The following is a 19,173-nucleotide window of genomic DNA, read 5'->3' as shown; positions in this document are numbered from 1 at the left end:
GCTCACAGGAGCAAGACAGTTAAAGCATACAACACAATGATGGCCCAACTGCACCAGATGCCAATTAATTTCCAGGCCCAATTCAAAGTGCTGTTTTTGACCTATAAATCCTTAAACGGCTCAGTACCGCAATCTCCCCATATGAACTGACCTGGATCCTGTGATCATGATTCTTTGTGAATCCCTCTGCAAGAGGTCTAGAGGGTGGCAACGTGAGATCTCCACTTCCCCATCTCATACCCGGGCCTTTATCTATCTGCCGCTTTCATATGACTGCAGTTGCTGACCCCCCCCCCCTTACCCCTTGTGGTGCACCCCACTGGCCAACACTAGATAGTCCCCTGCCCTGCCTGCAACATGCCTGGCTTCTCTCTCCCCATCCCCAAACACACCCTCAGGGTGAGTAGAATATTCTCGTCCTGCCTCCATGGGCTAATTCACACATGTCACCTATACCAAATCGCCAGCAAATGAGTGTTAAAAATTAGTCTTGGAGAGAAGAAGCGTCAGCTAGGAAGGGTAAGGAGCAAGCAAGCTCACATCCTTTTTCTTTTCATGCTATTCTGGCACCCATCATTGCAGCTAATATTTTTCTTCATCGCTGCCCACACCGTTTCCAGCTTCGTCTCCCCACCCCCACCCCAGAAACTCGCTCTCAGGACAGGTGGGGTCAAGCTGGTCCACCTCTTCTCAGTGGCAGCCAATTCACACTATCCCGCCTGTGCCAAATTGCTGCTAAGTTTGTCCAAAGAAACAGGAGCCTTGCGCAGGGTCTGCAGCTGCAAAGGGCAGGGAGCAAGATGCTTGTGGCTCACTTCTGTGCCTTTGATGACCACGCTTCTGGCACCTCTGCCATTGTGAAAAAGGCGTTTCTCCTTACCTGTATGAAAAGCCTCTGTTCCTGCCTTTGTTTACTTAACAAGCTGTGCACTTACGCATTTGGTGAGTGTTTCCATTTGAACACCTTCCCCTTTCCTTTTTTAAAACGCCTCTAAGGATGCAGGCAGCAACGAGTGAGCAGAGAACTTTGCTCAGGAAGGCGCAGTCATTTCCAAGCGCCGCTGCATTGTCCCGTGAATTGCTTGTGCATTGTAATAATACAGTAGGGAAGGGTAATAGGCTCAGTGGTGGAACATCTGGTGCAAGGCTGTTTCCTATTTTTATTTTTAAAAACCCTCTTGCATCACAATCATTGCCCTCTGGAAGGTTCAGAATATGGGGAGCAAACCACTACAGGCGGAAAGATGTTGTTGGCCTCTGCCTGGCTCAAGAGACAATGGAGAGTGCCTCCAGGGGTGAATTTAAACCGCTGGAGAATCAAATCACCTGCTGTGGCTGCAGAGACCTGTTATGACTGCTGCCTCCCACATAGTTTTTGCTGCATTAGCAGCACTGAAATGATCTCTCCAGAAGCATTGGAGTATGTATGGCTGCCCAGACGGCAAGACCCCCCCTGCCTCACTGATGCGCTCTAAAGGAAAGCAGAGCAATACATTTGACACCTATTATAACTAGCTATCTAATAGTAGCAACACGTACTTATTTTTATTTATGTTTATTTAAAAATACCGGTAATTCTGAACCTCTTGGTGTAGAATAGATCTTTATTGTCATTGTCCCCTTGAGGGAACAACGAAATTTCTCAGAACCGCTCTTAAGTGGTGTTTAGAAATATAGGATTTAGACCTTTAAAATACAGTCAGACCTCGGGTTGCGAACGTGATCCGTGCGGGAGGCACGTTCGCAACCCGCAGCACTGCATCTGCGCATGTGTGCGACGCCATTTTGCACTTCGGTGTGAGCGGCGAAACCCGGAAGTAACCCGTTCCGGTATTTCTGGGTTCAGCGTGGAGCGCAACCCAAAAACGCGCAACTAGCAGCGTTCGCAACCTGAGGTATGACTGTATGTCCTTTAAAGTGAGTTCCAAAAGTTTCCCCTAGCACTATGGTTTACAGCACTTACAAACTCTCCAAATGTCAGATTCATGTGCTTTTCCACGCAGCATTCAGAAAAATTTCACAGGAAGTAAAACTTGGTTTAGTTCCACAGTGGTGAAAGTTTCTAAATTATTTGTATGGGAGTGGCTTGTGACAGCCATGCAGTCTAAACTGGAGCAGCCATCTCAGGCCACCTCACATGGTGAGCTTGTCAGGTAGACTGAGAGAGGACAATGCCCGATTACCTACAGTACTTCTCCCCAAGGTGAGGGGAAGTGGACATAGCTAAGTCTAGCAGAGCAGCTTCCTCTATGGTATTAACTCCTTCATGCGTTAATTAGACTTAAGCACATTGGTTCTATGAGGCTGGCTACCCCACAGAATTTGGGGTAGGTGGGAATTGTAACAGTGCGAACAGGAGACAGCCTTTCTATTCATTCTGCAAAGCCCGCCATGGCATTTTATCCGCTGGGCAATGACGATGCTTCAGTCATTCAAGGAAATGAAAGCCTTTAGGGTATGAGGTTCGGTATCTGTTTGTTTGCTTTCAAATGGTGCAAAATACAAGTCCCAGCTGTTCAGTTTTGGTTAGAGTGTTCTGCTTCTGTTCACGGCTTTATATATAGATATAGATATGAAGGGGGGGGGGGAGAGAATGGGAAGCCAGGTCCCTGCTCCAAGATGCCAACAAATCTTTAAAAATACGCAGAGGAGAAAATTGTTGGAGGCAGGAGGGGAACCTGCGGCTTCATTTATGTGGTGCCTAGGGCTTCAGACTTGGTTATAGTACATAAGAACATTAAGCAGAGCCTTGCTGGGTCAGCCCAAAAAAGAAAAGCAATGCTTCTGTATCCCAGTTGTTGGAAACCACAGGAGGGAAGAGTTGCTCTTGTGCTCGAATCCTGCTTACTGGTTTCCCACAGGCATCTGGATGGCCTTTTTCTTTTCAGAGCTTTGGCGGGCACGCGTGCTGCCCGTGAGTAATTTTTTTGTTGCTCCAGCCGCCCTTAGGTTGGTCTTGTTGCTCAACCCAAAGCCCTTCCTAAACAGGCTGACTGGGAAGCCAGTGATGCTGAAGCTGGGGATGGAATACAAAGCCATACAAATGGCTACACGAACATGCAGCTTGCAAATACAGAATAATATATTGATGGTGCATTATCTAGATACCTTGCTGAAGTTCTGATAAGGTGCAATAATGTCCTTTATATTAGGGGTGTGGAAGAAGAAGGTGGAGAAATGAGAGAATAACTATTTTTTGGGGGGGGGGAGTTGTTGTTTTTTTAACTGTGCTAAGAAATTTAGTTGCCCGGACTTCCGGTCTGTCGCGGCGGAGAGAAGGACGCAGGGACCTCGCGCGCCGATGTCCCTGGCTTCGCGGAGGGGGGGGAGGTCCGCAGAGCGAGCGGATTCCCCGTAAAAACACCGGGTAGAGAGTCCCGGTGACTCACGAGCCCAGCGGTTGCTCCGTTTTTTGCGGATCCCCCGCTGCCCGAGAGCTCAATAGAGCGATCGAGAGCCGGCGGGGTGGAACCGCGGGAGCCATTTTGGGCTATATCTTACCTCCGAGAAGTGAAGCTCCGAGTCCTGACCCGGCAAGCGGCAGATTCTTCCGAACAAATTTAAACTTCCAAAAAGTAAGTGGAATTGCGATTACGGACTTCAAATTCGTTAATTGGAAAAACAGGAGAGACTCTAAAGAAACGGAAGTCGGTCTCTTCCTAATGGAAAATTGGGAGGCGCTTTAAATAATCTTAAGCTGAACGACAAAAGGCATCTGGAATTGTGGACCCGAGAGAAAGAAAGACCTTTTTGAACCCTCTCAACTCCCGAGTCCGGCACCCCTTGAGGTACAGCATTATTAAGGGGGAGAGCGCTTTGACAGCTGTCAAAAGCTGTCAAGCTGTCAAAAGACCGGGTGGACTTATTGCACTGTTAAAATCAGTAAAATTTGACTGAAAATGTGGTAGAACTATTTAATATTGGAATCAAGAATGGAGTTGTGTTTGAGTTAAAAGACAAAGGAAAAGAACAGCCAAAATGGAGTCGACCGTCTGAGAAAGGAATTTTCCAGCACCTCTTTGTCCTCCACCTCCTGTTTGTCTGTGGTCAGGAGAAATATGAAAACAAAGTACTCTCGAGCCTTCCAGGAGGCTGTGCTAAACTATCTACAAATATGGGAGGATATCTACAAGGAACGGCAGCATCCCAATTTGCCAGCAGATGAGGATGAAGTCCAAGTCCAGGATTTAGAGGAAAATTTGATTTTCGAGACTGTGGAGACTGAATCTGGATGCCAAGAGAAACAATTAGATGAAAATCTTAAAGAGGACTTGGACTTTAAAAAATATGTTTGGGATGAAGCAAAGCATGGACCTCAAAAGGAAGAAAATCAAGCAGAGCAAGAAAATGAGAAGCAAAGGAATTTGAGGATTGATGGACTTAAAGATCCTGGAGGGGTTGAAATGTGGGGTGATGTTAGGGAGGAATGGGAAAGACAGGGGCAGGGGGGCACAAGGGCCTGGAGATGGAGATGGGAAAGAATGGGTGTGGGGTGAATAATCTAGTTAAAAGACCTTGTTTTTAGTTTCTGAGAGACGGTTTCTGAAATTTTGGCCTGTTAACGGAAATGCTGATCCAAATGGGGGAAAAGACTTAGGGAGAAGAGATGGAGTGTAAATATGAATGGAAAAAGTTGTGCTTTCTGGAGGGAATTATAAGAACGGCTTAGGAAAGAATTTAAGTTAATGTAAATTTTTGTAAGTTAAGTTAGGTTTAGGCAGAAAGCTGTCTACTCTCCTTTCCTTACTCTGAGATACTCAGTGGCAGGGGGTGCTCAGAGGGGTGAGGAGGGGATATAATGGAACCTTGGAAATGCTGTACCCCACGGGTCCCTCTTGTGGCAGGAGGGGGTCTGTGGGAGGGCAGCAGGGAAAAGGAGGAGGGTTGAGTCAATATTATAAGAAAAGGATTTTAAACTGAAATAGAAAACCCGCCATAAATTTTAGATTTTGTTTAAGGAAAACCAGGAGGAAGACTATTGAGGAAGTCACAAGTATTAGGTTAAGGTAATAAGAATTGGGGAGTTAAAATTCTCCCCTATTATGTCTGTTTTTGTCAAATGTATACTTATGAAAGAGCTGGGGGAAGCCAATCCTCAGAGCACCTCCACTCTTTTCCTTTCAGTGGCAGGGGGGGGAGGAGGGTGGAGGAGGGAGGGGGGAGGCTAAACCCAACTTACAATGGACCCCCTTTGATTCTCAAAGCACACGGGTTTCACTGGTGGCAGAGGTGAACCAGTGGGTGGAGGGAAAACGAAGGGACAGTGTTATATTGTATGTTTGTATGTTTGTGTAGTTTGTTTAGTTTTGTTTGTAAAATTAATAAAAATCATTTAAAAAAAAAGAAAGAAATTTAGTTGCCCGGTTTTGCTTTTTAAAGGTTTTGTCAAGTAACATTATTTTATGGCCAAAAAAATTAAACATTGTCATTGAAGAAAAATGACCACTATGGAAGAAAAAAATGAAATGAAAATGGATGGCCACTGTGAGAACAGGATGCTGGACTAGATGGGCCATTGGCCTGATCCAGCAGGCTCCTAGGTTCTCATGAGATGCTTGCTTCTGTTTCTAACCCCCATTTCCTCCCCCACCCCCAGGGGCCATACGGTGAAGGCTGTGTGCGAATCATTCCACCTAGCCAAAGACGCCGGGTTCAAAGTGGTGGCACACATGATGCCAGACCTGCCCAACATGGGACTGGAGAGAGACATCGACCAGTTTGGGGTAAGAGTGGCTTCTGTCTGAACTCCTTTCGGCTGCTGTTCCGTTGGTCCCTTATTGTGGTCCTTCCTTTTTCGGGGTTGGGGGAAGAGACAGTTCAGAGTCAAGGTTGAAGGGGTGAAAGGGTAACCAAGGCCCCTTCCCCATGAACCCCCAGGTTCCCTTTTCTACCAGGAACCTGGATAACTTGTAGACACTGATCCTGGTTCAGGGGGAAAGTCCATGTTCAAGGAGGTACCATGAACATTTGAAGAGCCTGGCTGCTGGGTCAGGCTGAAGGGGGCCCCGTCTTGTGGCCAGACAGATGCTCCAAAGGGAAGCCCACAAGCAGGGCACCCTCTTCACTTGCGATTTCCATCAACTGATACTCAGAATCATTGCTCCCTTTGTCCATAGAGGGGCAGGGCACAGCCTTGATGGGCAGCAGCCATTGCTGTTCTTTCCATGGAGGGAAGCTGAGCGTTAGCTGAAGCAGGCTCAGGTTCAGAGACGAGAGCGGTGGAGTAGTACTGGGGCCTACACAAATGCAATATAAAAGCTGTCTGTTGTTGTCCTCTGTCTGTCTCGAGAGACAATGGAGTGTGCCTCAGGGGGTGAAGTCAAATTGCTTTGCCAGCAGAACCAAAGTGACCTCTCCAGGGCGCAAGCCTGGGCAGTGTGTCTGGAGGTCCTGGGCTGCCCAGATGACAAGACCCCCCTCTCAGCCTCGCCGATGTGGTCCAAAGGAAAGCAGAGCAAGACATTTGGCAGCAGTTTGGCTGCAGGAGTTGCCAGAAGGAGGCGTACAAGGCTCCATCCAATAGGGACTCCACTCCGATTTGCGTAGAGTTTACTCCTGAGCCTTTTCTTCTCCCAAAGATGCCCCACAAGGCAGCAGCATTTTAGGGTCAGAGTTTCCCATCTAGGAGATGGGCTCCCTTCCCCATCTGCCCCTAATATTAAAACAATAAAACAGTATCATAAGAACATACTAGAGAGCAGGGATTAAGTAAAAACAAGATCCAAACTGTATGAGTCAGGGAAACCACGGGCAAAAAGTTTGTTTGCTTGCTTGCTTGTTACATTTATATCTCACCTTCTTCTCCTGTGAGCTCAAGGTGGCACTTATGGTTCTCCTCCTCCTTTTTTAATCCTCACACAACAACCCTGTGAGGAAGTTGGGCTGTGAGGTGGCGATTGGCCCAAGGTTACCCAGTGAGCTTCGTGGCCAAGTGGGGGTTTGAACCCTGGTCTCCCAGGTCCTAGTCCGATACTCTAACCACTACACCACAGAGGTTGTATCATTAGAAGTCCTTAGAAACCACCAACGGGTGCTGCAGAGATTTTTTTTATCTGTGTCATTTTAAATTGTTGTTGATGTTAATGTTGTATTTTTAGTTTTCAATTTTACGATTTATGTGGAAATTGTTTTCCATTTGGTTTTGCATCTTTTGATGTGTTTTATTTATTGTTTATGACTTTTGTTGTGTTGGTAATTATGTAAACCTTGTCATGTTGTGAGCCGCCTTGAGCATAGTTTCAACTATGGAAAGGTGGCATACAAATAAAATGATGATGATGATGATGATTCTGCTTCCCACATGGCAGAGGGAAGGGCATTCCAGAATGCCAGGAGTGATATTCCGTAGGGTGCACTATTGCAATCTAAGCCAGGGAGGGGGAACTTCTGTGGCTGCCCAGCTGCTGTTGAACTCCCAGCTCCTATCATCCCCAGCCAGCATGGGCAATGCCCAAGGATGATAGGGGTTACAGTCGAGCATCCCCTGTTGCACCTCTGGTTCTCCACCCCTGACCTGAGTGACTTTATATGCTATGACAGGGACTGGTGGGTCTTTCAGTTTACCATCCTTGCTGCGAATCAGCGGAGAGGTCCCATTGTTTCTGAGATCTTCATTGTTAAATAGATTAGACGGATTATAAATCTTCTAATAATAGCACCGGCTGCCTGAATGCTTCCTGTCTTGTGTGAGGCTTCGTTTAGTTCATCATCTATCTCTGCGATAATGAGAATCTGAAGATGGAGCGCCTTGGTAATCTCTCTCCCTGGAATCGCCAAACGGATCAATAGCCATGTCCGGGGGTTTTGGTTCTTTGTGCACCGCTTGAAGGATGTGAGATTGAGAACGCAGCAACGTCAACAGTTCCCCTTAGCTGAGGGGAAATGCTGCTTTCCTGACAGTGTTGGGAGTTGTTTTTTTTTTTCTAGAAGTAGGAGTTTTCCACTGCGCTAGAGGCGGTGTGCTTGGACCTCTTAGGCATTGAGATAAACTGTTCCACAGTTGAAGGCAGCCTTGCTTCTGAATGCCAGTTGCTGGAAGCCACTCTTCCTCACGCCCTAGAATTTATTTATTTTTTAATTTAATCGAAGTATATATATATATACGCCACCAACTCATGTAAAATACCCAAATAAAAAAATTCCTTCCGGTAGCACCTTAAGAGACCAACTAAGTTTGTCATTGGTATGAGCTTTCAGTGTGCATGCACAAAAGTTCATACCAATGACAAACTTAGATGGTCTCTAAGGTGCTACCGGAAGGTATTTATTTATTTATTTTTATTTTTATTTTGACTACAGCAGACCAACACGGCTACCTACCTGTGAAATACCCAGGCAGTGTAGGGTATATATGGTAAGACACCCGTAAAAACAAAACAGAATGATCATTAGAAAGAACTTCCTGACAGTAAGAGCTGTTCGGCAGTGGAATTTGCTGCCAAGGAATGTGGTGGAGTCTCCTTCTTTGGAGGTCTTTAAGCAGAGGCTTGACAGGCATATGTCAAGAATGCTTTGATTGTGTTTCCTGCTCGGCAGGGGGTTGGACTGGATGGCCCTTGTGGTCTCTTCCAACTCTATGATTCTATGATTCTAAAATGATGGAAGAAGAGTAAATAGCTGCATAGGCCTGTCTGCATGAAAAGGGCTTCAGGAGGCGCCTGACATCAAAATGCAGCAAAAAGGGGGGAATCCCGAGCGTGTCTTTTCCTGCATTTGTCTCTCCTCTCAGTTCTGTTCCGAACAACAAGTGTGATTCATGGATCATCTCTGCCCCCAGCCCCCACTCCCTGCCTCTCTCCATCCGTCTACCTCCTGGGTCGCCTCATTTTTCATATGTGACGACAACTCACAAGTGTGTCTTTTTTTATTGCCTGATGCGGTCTTGAGGTGCAGGCTCTGTTAAAAACCTCATTAATCCTGCCGAGCGCTTGATTTATGCCAGCTATTAATCTGATCGTTTTATAAACTCCCCTGCTGGCCCGTCAAAGCAAATTGCCTCGGCCAGCCATTGCCAACCCAAGGCCCCCTCCACTTGTCTTGGACCGCCTCTCCCATCGCTCCCTAACCTTTGGCCATGCTGGCTGGGACTGAGTGGGAGTCCAGGAGCACCTGAAAGACACCATGTTAGCAAAGGCCAGCCTAAACGTTGAAGTAAGGGGGGGGGACCACCAGAACTGATGGATATCCAACAAAGATGAATGTTGGAGGATTGAAGACAGATAAAAGAAAGTCCTTCTTCACACAGCACACGGTTTAATCTATATATAAAAAATATTCCCACTGCGTGCGCGGATATCCCAACCTTGCACCATAACCGCTGAACCGAATTGCATCAAATTAGGACAAAGCGTACCTTGCCCATCAGGGAGGGATCTAGCATAAAAAAATTATCAAAAAACCACACCTTTCATACCTAAAATAATGATTAAACACACAAAAAAGTGACGCCCAAATTAGACATCACCAGCAGAAGCTCTGAAGACTCCAACAGCATCCAATAGAAAGGCAGATCTCCGAGGGCGGGGCCAAATGGTTACATCATCAACCACCGCCCAACAACTGCCAAAACGGCCATTCCATCCCCAAAGCCAAAGCCCAAAGCAAGTGTAACGGGGAGGGCTTACAGAGAACAGCCCCCCCCCCATCCAAAGCAGCTCGTCTCCCAGCAGTCATGAGAGCGAAGGGTCTGAAGGGGGGAGTCAGGAAACGGAAAGGGAGTGCCAGGGCTCTGGCAACATCCAAGAGCCCCCACTCCATCGGCATGGAGAGAGGGAGGGGGAAAGAGAGGACAGGAATCAGTCAGACCGGAGACCTTTCTCCCCCCCCCCTGACGCCGGAATTGAGGAGGAGGAGGAGGAAAGGGAGGCGCTTCTCAGTTCCGAGGCTTTTATGTTGGTCCAGAACGCGGAGAGGGGCAGTGCAGGAATCTGACTCGAGCGAGTAGACATGAAACCAGCAGTTCGTTACACTGTAAATAATGTGCACTAATAAAAGCTTCTGAAAGACAAGCATGTGGAAGGTCGTTACTCAAGAGTAGACTACTAGTCGCAAAGCCTGTGCTCTGCTTCCACAATTGGAGGCAGCAATGCTTCTGGGTACCAGTTGCTGGAAACCTCAGGAGGGGAGAGATGCTCTTGTGCTCGGCTCTTGCTTCCAGGTTTCCCACAGGGCATCTGAGAAGAGGATGCTGGACTAGATGGGCCCTGGGCCTGATCCAGCAGGCTTTCCTCATGTTCTCAGGCCAGGACTGCAGTTTAGGGTTGTATCCTCCCCATTCCCATCATAAATCTGTGCAGGGGGGCTGCTGGGCAGGCTGCAGAGAAGGAAGAGGGCATAGGAGATCAAGGGAGACGAGCATCGGGGAAAGGAGAGCTTTGGGAAATGGGCGGCTGGAGAAAAGAGGAGATCTGAAGCAGAGGCGGTGTGGAGAGCTACAGAGGAAAGGGCTGTTTTCTTTGGAATGGGTTAGAAGGGCTGCAGGACTAGAAGGGCATCTGGCCAGTAAGGTAGGATATGCCTGAACGTCTCATACTGGCTCAAACTGGCCAATGAACCCCTCAGGCCTCTGGTGCTTCTGCTGCAGCAGGGGTGGGGAACCTCAAACCGGGGGCCAGATGTAGCCCTCGCTGGCCCCCAGGATCCTCCACAGGCCACACTCCCTCACTGGTTCTGCTTGGCACCATGTTCTCTCTCTGGTTGTGGAGCTTGTCTGCTGAGGTTTGCCTAGGATGGAGGAGAGAGGGAGTGTGTGTAGAAACTAGCCTCCTGCACAAATGTAAGATTTACATTTGTTGCCCTGCCTGCTTCTGCCTCTGACCCTGCCCAATACTGATATGTGGCCCCCAGAAAGCTGCGCAAAAGGGAATGCGGCCCTCAGGCTGAGAAATGTCGCCCACTGCTGCGCTGTAGATCTGTAGAAGTGGATTTTAAAACTTGAAATAAAAGAAGGAAGGAAGGAAGGTGGTTTCCCTCCATCCTTGCATCAGCAAGACAACTTGATCCTGAGTCATTTTTAAACCGGTGCTGCTCAATCTCCTGTCCCTCGAAAACCTGCCGTTCTTGGCAGGCAACAGTGACTGCGTGCCAAAACCGTCCTGTGACTTCCCCACAGGCACATTATCAAGGTCAGGCCAGAAGGTGTTTAGGTGATCAGGCCTCCAGAAATGCTTTCTAGAGCTCTGTTCAGCGCTCCCTAAGTGCCTGAAATAATCGCTTTCAATTGCAGACAAATTGCAGTCAGCTGAACTATGGACAACTTAATGGCTGATCTCTCTGTCTCTCTCACACACACACCTTCTCCTTTTGATAAATAAGCATCTTGGCAGCAAGGCACTAAATATTTTTAGACTGTTTTCCTAGATCTCGGTGCTCGTGTGTTGCTCACACTATACAGCACCAGGCACAATGCGTGTGTATGAGCTATGGACTGTGTGATGTAGGCTTATCCCCCCCCCCCCACCCAAACTTCCTAGCCATTCTATGAATAACTGACAAACTTCTGTTGTTGCTGCTTCTTTCTTTCTTTCTTTCTCTCTCTCTCTCTTTCTTTCTTTCTTTCTTTCTTTCTTTCTTTCTTTCTTTCTTTCTTTCTTTCTTTGCAACTCAAAATCAACAAAACTCCCCAACCCTCACCCTGCCGGCAAGGACTGCTTATGAATCATGAATTCATAGTTCACAGGGCCAACTTAGAGGTCTGAGCGATGAACCTTTGCAGCCCTCGTCTCCATTCTGCCTATGGATTAATTGTTGCTGTTGCATCCCTGACATTTCAAACATTTTAAATAACTGCAAGAGGAAAAGTCAACGGTGTTCATTTAATTGCGGGCCCCCCACCTCTGAACCCAACTGCAAATGGCCAAATTCCAATATAATGTTGATCCCAAGCCTGAAGCTTGCTGCTCTCACAGGCCATCACTCACCCATAGCATCCTCATGTGTGAGCAGTTCTTGTGTCTCTGGAGAGAGGCCTCGGTGCCTGCAAATCATGCTGCCCTGACCTTACTACAATAGCTGATGTTCCTTTCCTAGCTGCATCCTAGACTAGGCTTGCCATATTTCAAAAAGTAAAATTTCTGATACCCCCCAGAGTAGTTGTTAAGCTTTTTTTTAGGAAACCACCTGAATTCTTGAGGGGACACCTCACCCACCCGCCCTAAGGGAAGTTGAGCATGTTCAGAATACAGGCCCCAGCCTCAGTGAATCCCCGCGCCCAGCCCGAGGCGGCAGCCCCCACCCCACATTTAAGGGACGGAGCTCAAAGGCCTTGCCGCAGCAGTGACGCCAGAGGCCTGCAGGGGTGCGAAGGTGGGGGGGGGGAGAGACCCCGAGACCTCCAGGGGAGAAGGACTGAAGAGGCTCTCAAGGAGGGGAGGCAACCCCTTCGCTGCCCACCCTGGGAGCCCAGGGGGGGGTACCCGAGGAAGGGAGGTTCTCCATGCCTGGCACAGGCCTTTCCCGCGGAGAGCTTTGCCTGTGGGCTGCAATATGGTGGGAGGAGCCAGTGCCAGGGGAGAGAGGACAGGGCTGAAAATGAAGCCGAAGGCGGCCGAAGCGGGACAGAAAGCCTCGGTGACACACACGCACAAAAACAGAAAACAAAAAAAAAAAGCCCTAGGTTGTCATACGTGTGGGAAATTCCAGACATCTCTTAAAATCTCCCCCCCCCCCCGGTCACCATTTTAAGCATCCGATTTCCGTACATGTTCAGAATTTACCAGACATATGGCAAGCCTATTCTAGACCCCCCCATTTCATTTTTTTGCATGCTTAAACTGTTGGCACAGAATGTCCCTTCTGTTTGTTGCTATTGCAAAATGCTGTCCTTGGTGTGTGTGTGTGGGGGGGTGTTCTTTGCAAATATAACAGGAAGGAAAAAGAAAAGCAACATCAGCTCACATGAGCAATAAGAATAATTCCTGAAGGTCAGCAGCACCCACCTGTGTTCGAAAATTCTCATCATCGAAGAGTGAGATATTTAAACACCACACGCCAGAGGTTTTCACCTTATCAGATAAACTGCCTAGCAAGATAGTGCATGATCTGAAATAGCAATTGTACTGATTCGACATGTTGTAACGTGCTGTAATAATGGAGAAAGATTGAAATTCATGGGGAACAAATGCCTATATTGCTGTTGGCATCTGTTTGTCTCCAGGGACAATGGAGGGCTGTGCCTTTGTGGGTGAAGTCGAACTATTGGAAGGTTGCAACGCCTGCTGCGGCTGTACAGACAGATACACCGCTTGATTGTAAAAAAACCAAAAAAACAAACCAACCTCAAAGCGGTTTTCAAAATGCTACAACAAAAATTAAAACAGCATACAAAAAGTTAGACTACTGAAACAGGTTGAAATTCACATCAACTTTCTAAGCATCTGGGTAAGGTAAAGGTAAAGGGACCCCTGACCATTAGGTCCAGTCGCGGACGACTCTGGGGTTGTGGTGCTCATCTCACTTTACTGTCTCCGAGTACAGCTTCCAGGTCATGTGGCAGCATGACTAAGCCGCTTCTGGCAAACCAAAGCAGCACACGGAAACGCCGTTTACCTTCCCGCCAGAGCGGTACCTATTTATCTACTTGCACTTCCTGCTTTCGAACTGCTAGGTGGGCAGGAGCAGGGACCAGACAATGGGAGCTCACCCCGTCATGGGGATTCGAACCGCCGACAGTGGAATTTGCTACCAAAGAGTGTGGCGGAGTCTCCTTCTTTGGAGGTCTTTAAGCAGAGGCTTGACAGGCATATGTCAAGAATGCTTTGATGGTGTTTCCTGCTTGGCAGGGGGTTGGACTGGATGGCCCTTGTGGTCTCTTCCAACTCTATGATTCTATGATTCTATGACCTTCTGATCGGCAAACCCTAGCCTCTGTGGTTTAACCCACAGCGCCACCCGCGTCCCAAGCATCTGGGTAGGCTTGCCTAAACGAGAATGTTTTTAGCAGGCGCCGAAAAAAATGCAGTGAAGGTGCCTGCTTGATATCAATAGGCAGGGAGTTCCAAAGATTAGGTGCTGCCACACTAAACAAGTTCTTACCACTTCAGAATGGGAATTACATGGCACCTGTAGCTATGCAAGTTCTGCGGATTGAAGCAGTCGAGTGAGCACTTGTGGGGTAAAGCAATCTCGAGTTGGGATGTGGATGGCGCTGTGGTCTAGACCACTGAGCCTCTTGGGCTCGCCACTCAGAAGGTTGGAGTTTCGAATCCCCATGACGGACTGAGCTCCCGCTGCTCTGTCCCAGCTCCTGCCAACCTAGCAGTTCGAAAGCACGCCAGCGCAAGTAGATCAATAGGTACCACTGTGGCATTAAGGTAAACGGTGGTTCTGTGCCCTCTGGCTTCTGTCACGGTGTTCCGTTGCACCAGAAGCAGTTTAGTCCTGCTGGCCACATGACCTGGAAAGCTGTCTGCGGACAAATGCCGGCTCCCTTGGCTTGAAAGCGAGGTGAGCACCGCAACCCTATAGTCTTTTTTAACTGGACTTAACCGTCCAGGCGTCCTTTTACCTAAGGTGATGTCGTAGGTGAACCCAAGTTGTTAAGGGCTTTATATACTAACAGTAACACCTTGAACTTAGCCTGGTCACAAATTGCCAACCAGTGCAGATCTCCGATAAGGGACAAGGCAGTCTCTTAAGTAACCGGTGTCCTCCAGTTGGGAGTTTTCGTCCAAAACATCTGAAGGGCTCCGGGTTGGTGAGGGCCGTTCTGCGCACTCCTTCTTTTTACATTTTGTATTTGTTGTGCTAGTATAAACAATCCCTTTGGTGTGGGGTGTTTTGCTCCCTAAACCTCTCCGTGATCCTTGCTGCTCTCGATAGCTCATATTCTTTCGCACCGAAACTTGGGAGTTGTTTTGTGGCAGTATGCTCTGTGTTGTTCTCACGTGCTGAGCAGATGATTATGGCACTCTTGAAACGTATTTGTGGCATTTCCCAACAGTTCTTAAGCTAATCTTCAGGGTTCATCACACAGTCCAGATCGGCACAAAGGAGAGCGAGTGTTTGTATGATTTGGGGGTAAGAGAGAAAATCTAATCCCCTGTAGACTTTTAATGCTGGAGCCACATAGGAAAGCGACAGAAATTATTGCATTTGTATATGTCAACAGCCAAGGGACTGTTTTATGCCCTGCAGGTTTGGAGACAATCGGCAAAAGCAGTCGTGGCTTTGAAGTGTTAATCTTAGCTGCTGCTATTCATTACCCTCCAAGAATGCAGGAGTGAACAAGGAAGCAGAATTTAAATCTGCTCTGTGCACTCCTGGATTAGGAACGCAAAATTGATCTGCCCTCTGTTGTGGGTAACCTGTGCAACGAGAAGGCGGCCCCTGGGCCCATGCGCAGCTCAAAACCTTCTTTGAGTGCATGTCCTTGAACTAGAGGGTGGAAAGGTGTGTGTGTGCATCTGTTGGTGCCAATGTCTGACTTTCGTTGTGCCTCAGATGCAGCCTGCTTGGCACAGGTAAGGGTTGCATCCATTGCTGTAGCCTTGCAGATCTCTTCCACAATGTAGGTGCCACCACTAAAAAGGTCCTGCCTCTTCCTCCAGCCTGTCTCATTTCACGCAATGATGTGGGTGGACAGCAGGACGATGTCACTTTTTCCTGAATTCATTGAGGTGGGGGGCGTTTCTTGTTTTCTGTCAACTTGTCTGCCAAAGGGCGCCTTTCCTTTCTCCAATACCTCTTGACAGAGGTAACCAATTCTGATGATATTTCTCCCGCTAAGACAAGATAATCTACCTGTTTGCCAGGCCACTGATTTGTACTGGAGGAGAGGCAGCTGTTACACAGCTGAGTAACTGCCCCTTCTACCTTGATGAAAAAGCAGCAGTTTCCTGGCACCGAAATGAGTAATTTATACCAATCACCTCCCGATTATTTATGCCAGCCGCAGGTTTACAAGGGCGTGAATGAATGGGAGCCTGTCAGTGCCATTAGTGTTAATAACAGCAAGGCATGTCCCCCCTTCTCCCTTTTCTGAGGCAGACTTCTGCTAGCGAAATCAATTATTGTTCCTATAAAATGCGTGTCGTGGCTGGTGAGTCTGACTGCTGCACTGACAATGTGCGCTGCTGGGTTTTTAATTGACATTTTGTTGTTTTGCAATTCATAGAGCAGCGGTTGCTTGCTGAAATAAAGCGAGGCGTGTGCCCTGCCCCACTTCAGACTCTGCCAGACCTGCGGCATTTTGAGCAGCAGGCGACCCTTGATGGCTTTGGTTTTTGTCCTGCAGCGGAAAGTCTCGCTCTGTTGCTCAAGGCCTGCCATCTCGGCAAACAAAGGCAATTCCCCCCCCGCCCGCCCGCCCACCAAGTGCTCCTGTAAGGCTTGACCTAGAGCAGTCTTCGCCACCCCGATGCTGGGCTGGCTGGGGCTAAGGTGAGCTGCAGCCCAAGGCGTCTGGAAGGGACACAAGGCGTTGGGGAAAGGTGGATAGAGGGAAAATGGAAAGTATTTCTTCATGCAGCGCCTATTTAAGCTATGGAACTCCCTCCCACAGGATGCAGTGGTGGTGCTAAAAGAGGATTAGACAAATTTGCAGAGGAGGAGAGGGCTATCGGTGGCTACTAGCCAGGACGTCTCTGCTCTGCCTCCACAGTCAGAGGCAGCAAGGCTTCTGAATACCAGTCATAGCTGCCAAGTTTTCCCTTTTCTCGCGAGGAAGCCTATTCAGCATAATGGAATTTCCCTTAAAAAAAGGGATAACTTGGCAGCTATGATACCAGTTGCTGGAAACCGCAGGAGGGGAGAGAGTTGTGTTCAAATTCTGATTGAAGGTTTCCTTTTGGGGCATCTGGTCAGCCACTGTGAGAACAGGATGCTGGACTAGGTGTGCCACTGGCCTGATCCAGCAGCAGGCTCCCCTTATGTTCTTTTGTCTCCTCCGGACGGCCTCTTTCAGCCTCAGTTATATCCCTGCGTGCAAACAGAGCTGCTGAACTCAAGTGCTGCCATTGTGCACCTTTTGCATTTTGATCTTGTGTCTCTCCTGTTTCCCCGCCCCCCCCCAGGAGTTTTTCGAGAATCCCGCCTTTCGCCCTGATGGCATGAAGCTCTACCCGACCCTCGTGATCCGTGGCACCGGCTTGTACGAGCTCTGGAAGACCGGGAGGTACAAGAGCTACCCTCCGAGCACCCTCGTGGATTTGGTGGCGAGGATACTGGCTCTCGTGCCTCCGTGGACGCGAGTATACCGTGTGCAGAGGTAAAGTTGCTTGCAGTCAGATGGGGCCACTCCGTGCTTTGGGGGGGGCACTCAAGGGTACGCAGTACTGGCACCTCCTGCCCCCAGTGTTAAAAGTGTAACAACTTCATGGTGCGTACCGGCCTTTTTTTCCTTTTTTAAAATCACTGGTGCCACTTACTGTGAAACAGAAACTTTCTGAAGGCTTGAATGTCACAATCACTGGAATAGCTCCCCCCCCCATATTTTGAATACTCTGCACAGTTCCAGTCACCAAACTTCAAAAAGGGCATTTTAGAGTTGGAAAAGGTTACCCAGAAACTTCAACTAATCCAGAATGCAGCAGCTAGACTGGTGACTGGGAGCGGCCACTGAGACCATATAACACCGGTCCTGAAAGACCTACATTGGCTCCCATATGTTTCCAAGTACAATTCAAAGTGTTGGTGCTGACCTTTAAACCCCTAAATGGCCTTGGTCCAGCATACCTGAAGGAGCGTCTCCACCCCCATCGTTCTGCCCGGACACTGAGGTCCAGTGCCGAGGGCCTTCTGGTGTTTCCCTCCCTGCCAGAAGTGAGGTTACAGGGAACCAGGCAGAGGGCCTTCTCGGTAGTGGCACCCACCCTGTGGAACGCCCTCCCACCAGATGTCAAGGAAATGAACAACTACCTGACTTTTAAAGGATATCTGAAGGCAACCCTGTTTAGGGAAGCTATTAATGTTTGATCTTTTATAGTGTTTTTAATGTTCTGTTGGGAGCCGCCCAGAGTGGCAAGTTTTTCTCCCTCCTAACACCAGAGCTCATGGACGTCGAGTGAAGCTGAACGTTGGCAGATTCCGGACAGAAGGAAGGAGCTGGTATAGCTCAGTTGGTAGAGCATGAGACTCTTCATCTCAGGGTCGTGGGTTCGAGCCCAAGGTTGGGCAAAAGATTCCTGCATTGCAGGGGGTTGAACTAGATGACCCTCGGGGACACCTTCCAGCTCTACAATTCCATGATTCCACGTATTTCTTCACACAGGTCATAGTTAACCTATGGAACTCGCTCCCACAGGAGGCAGTGATGGTCACCAGCCTAGAAGGCTTTAGAAGATGATTAGACACATTTATGGAGAAGACTATTGATGGCTAGTAATCGTAGAACCCTAGAATGATTGGAAGGGACCCCGAGGACCATCTAGTCCAACCTCCTGCAATGCAGGAATTCTCAACTAAAGCATCTATGACAGATGGCCATCCCGACCTCTCCTTAGAAACCTCTAGTGAAGGAGAGTCATAATGGCTATGCTCTGCCTCCAACAGTTGCTGAATCCCAGTTGCTGGAAACCACAGACTCGGGTCCTGCCTTTGGGGCATCTGGTTGGCCATTGTGAGAACAGGATGCTGGACGAGATGAGCCCGTTTTGGCCTGACCCAGCAGGCTGTTCTTCTGTCTCCCCCCACCCCCGCCCCAAGCCCTCACTTCCTTCCGTTCTCTCGACAATCCTCATTTCCCTGCTTGGCTCAGCCCAGCCTGCTGTCTTGTCATCCACTTCTAATTCTCATTAGGAACGTCGAGCTATTTCATGTGATTCAGGGTGCGCTCACAGGCCAGGCTAATCACATGGTAATTGCAGATGCTGTTTGATGATTCAATAATGTGCTGCTCCTAGACTCCGTTTCCACTTGGTGAATCACCGTGGATCGTGACCTCTTGCCTCTTGGGCAGGTGCTTCCCCATTGGGGAGCCAAACTAGGGAGAGGTGATAAAAAGTGGCAGTGTTGCCGCAATTCACCTTTTTGATTATATAGACCCAAGAAAAGGTATTACAATAAGATGGGTGTGTGTGTGTGTGTTCACAATTACACACACAGCATCGTTAAAAGGAGGGGCTCTGGGCAGGCAGAGGGGGTAGCCTTGGTGCTTACCACTTTGGGGACGGGACGCTGGTGGCACTGTGGTCTAAACCACTGAGCCTCTTGGGCTGGCTCATCGGGAAGGTTGGCGGT

The 19,173-nt window shown here is 48.5% G+C and overlaps 1 protein-coding gene and 1 pseudogene across 1 annotated transcript in view; both read left to right on the top strand.

The window, feature by feature from the left end:
* The window catches only part of ELP3 (elongator acetyltransferase complex subunit 3), an 88,638-nt gene that overhangs the window by 34,227 nt on the left and 35,238 nt on the right, over positions 1-19,173 (top strand). The window contains exons 9-10 of the mRNA XM_035110832.3: positions 5,597-5,723; positions 17,010-17,203. Of these exons, the coding sequence (XP_034966723.3) occupies positions 5,597-5,723; positions 17,010-17,203 (321 nt within the window). The remainder of the gene's footprint in view (positions 1-5,596; positions 5,724-17,009; positions 17,204-19,173) is intronic.
* On the top strand, positions 2,748-3,213 carry LOC148686484 (small nuclear ribonucleoprotein F pseudogene; annotated as a pseudogene).

Source organism: Zootoca vivipara, chromosome 3 (assembly GCF_965207765.1).
Source record: "Zootoca vivipara chromosome 3, rZooViv2.hap1.1, whole genome shotgun sequence".
Taxonomy (NCBI): domain Eukaryota; kingdom Metazoa; phylum Chordata; class Lepidosauria; order Squamata; family Lacertidae; genus Zootoca; species Zootoca vivipara.
Note: the sequence above shows the minus strand (reverse complement) of the source record. Positions and strands in the feature narration are given on the sequence as shown.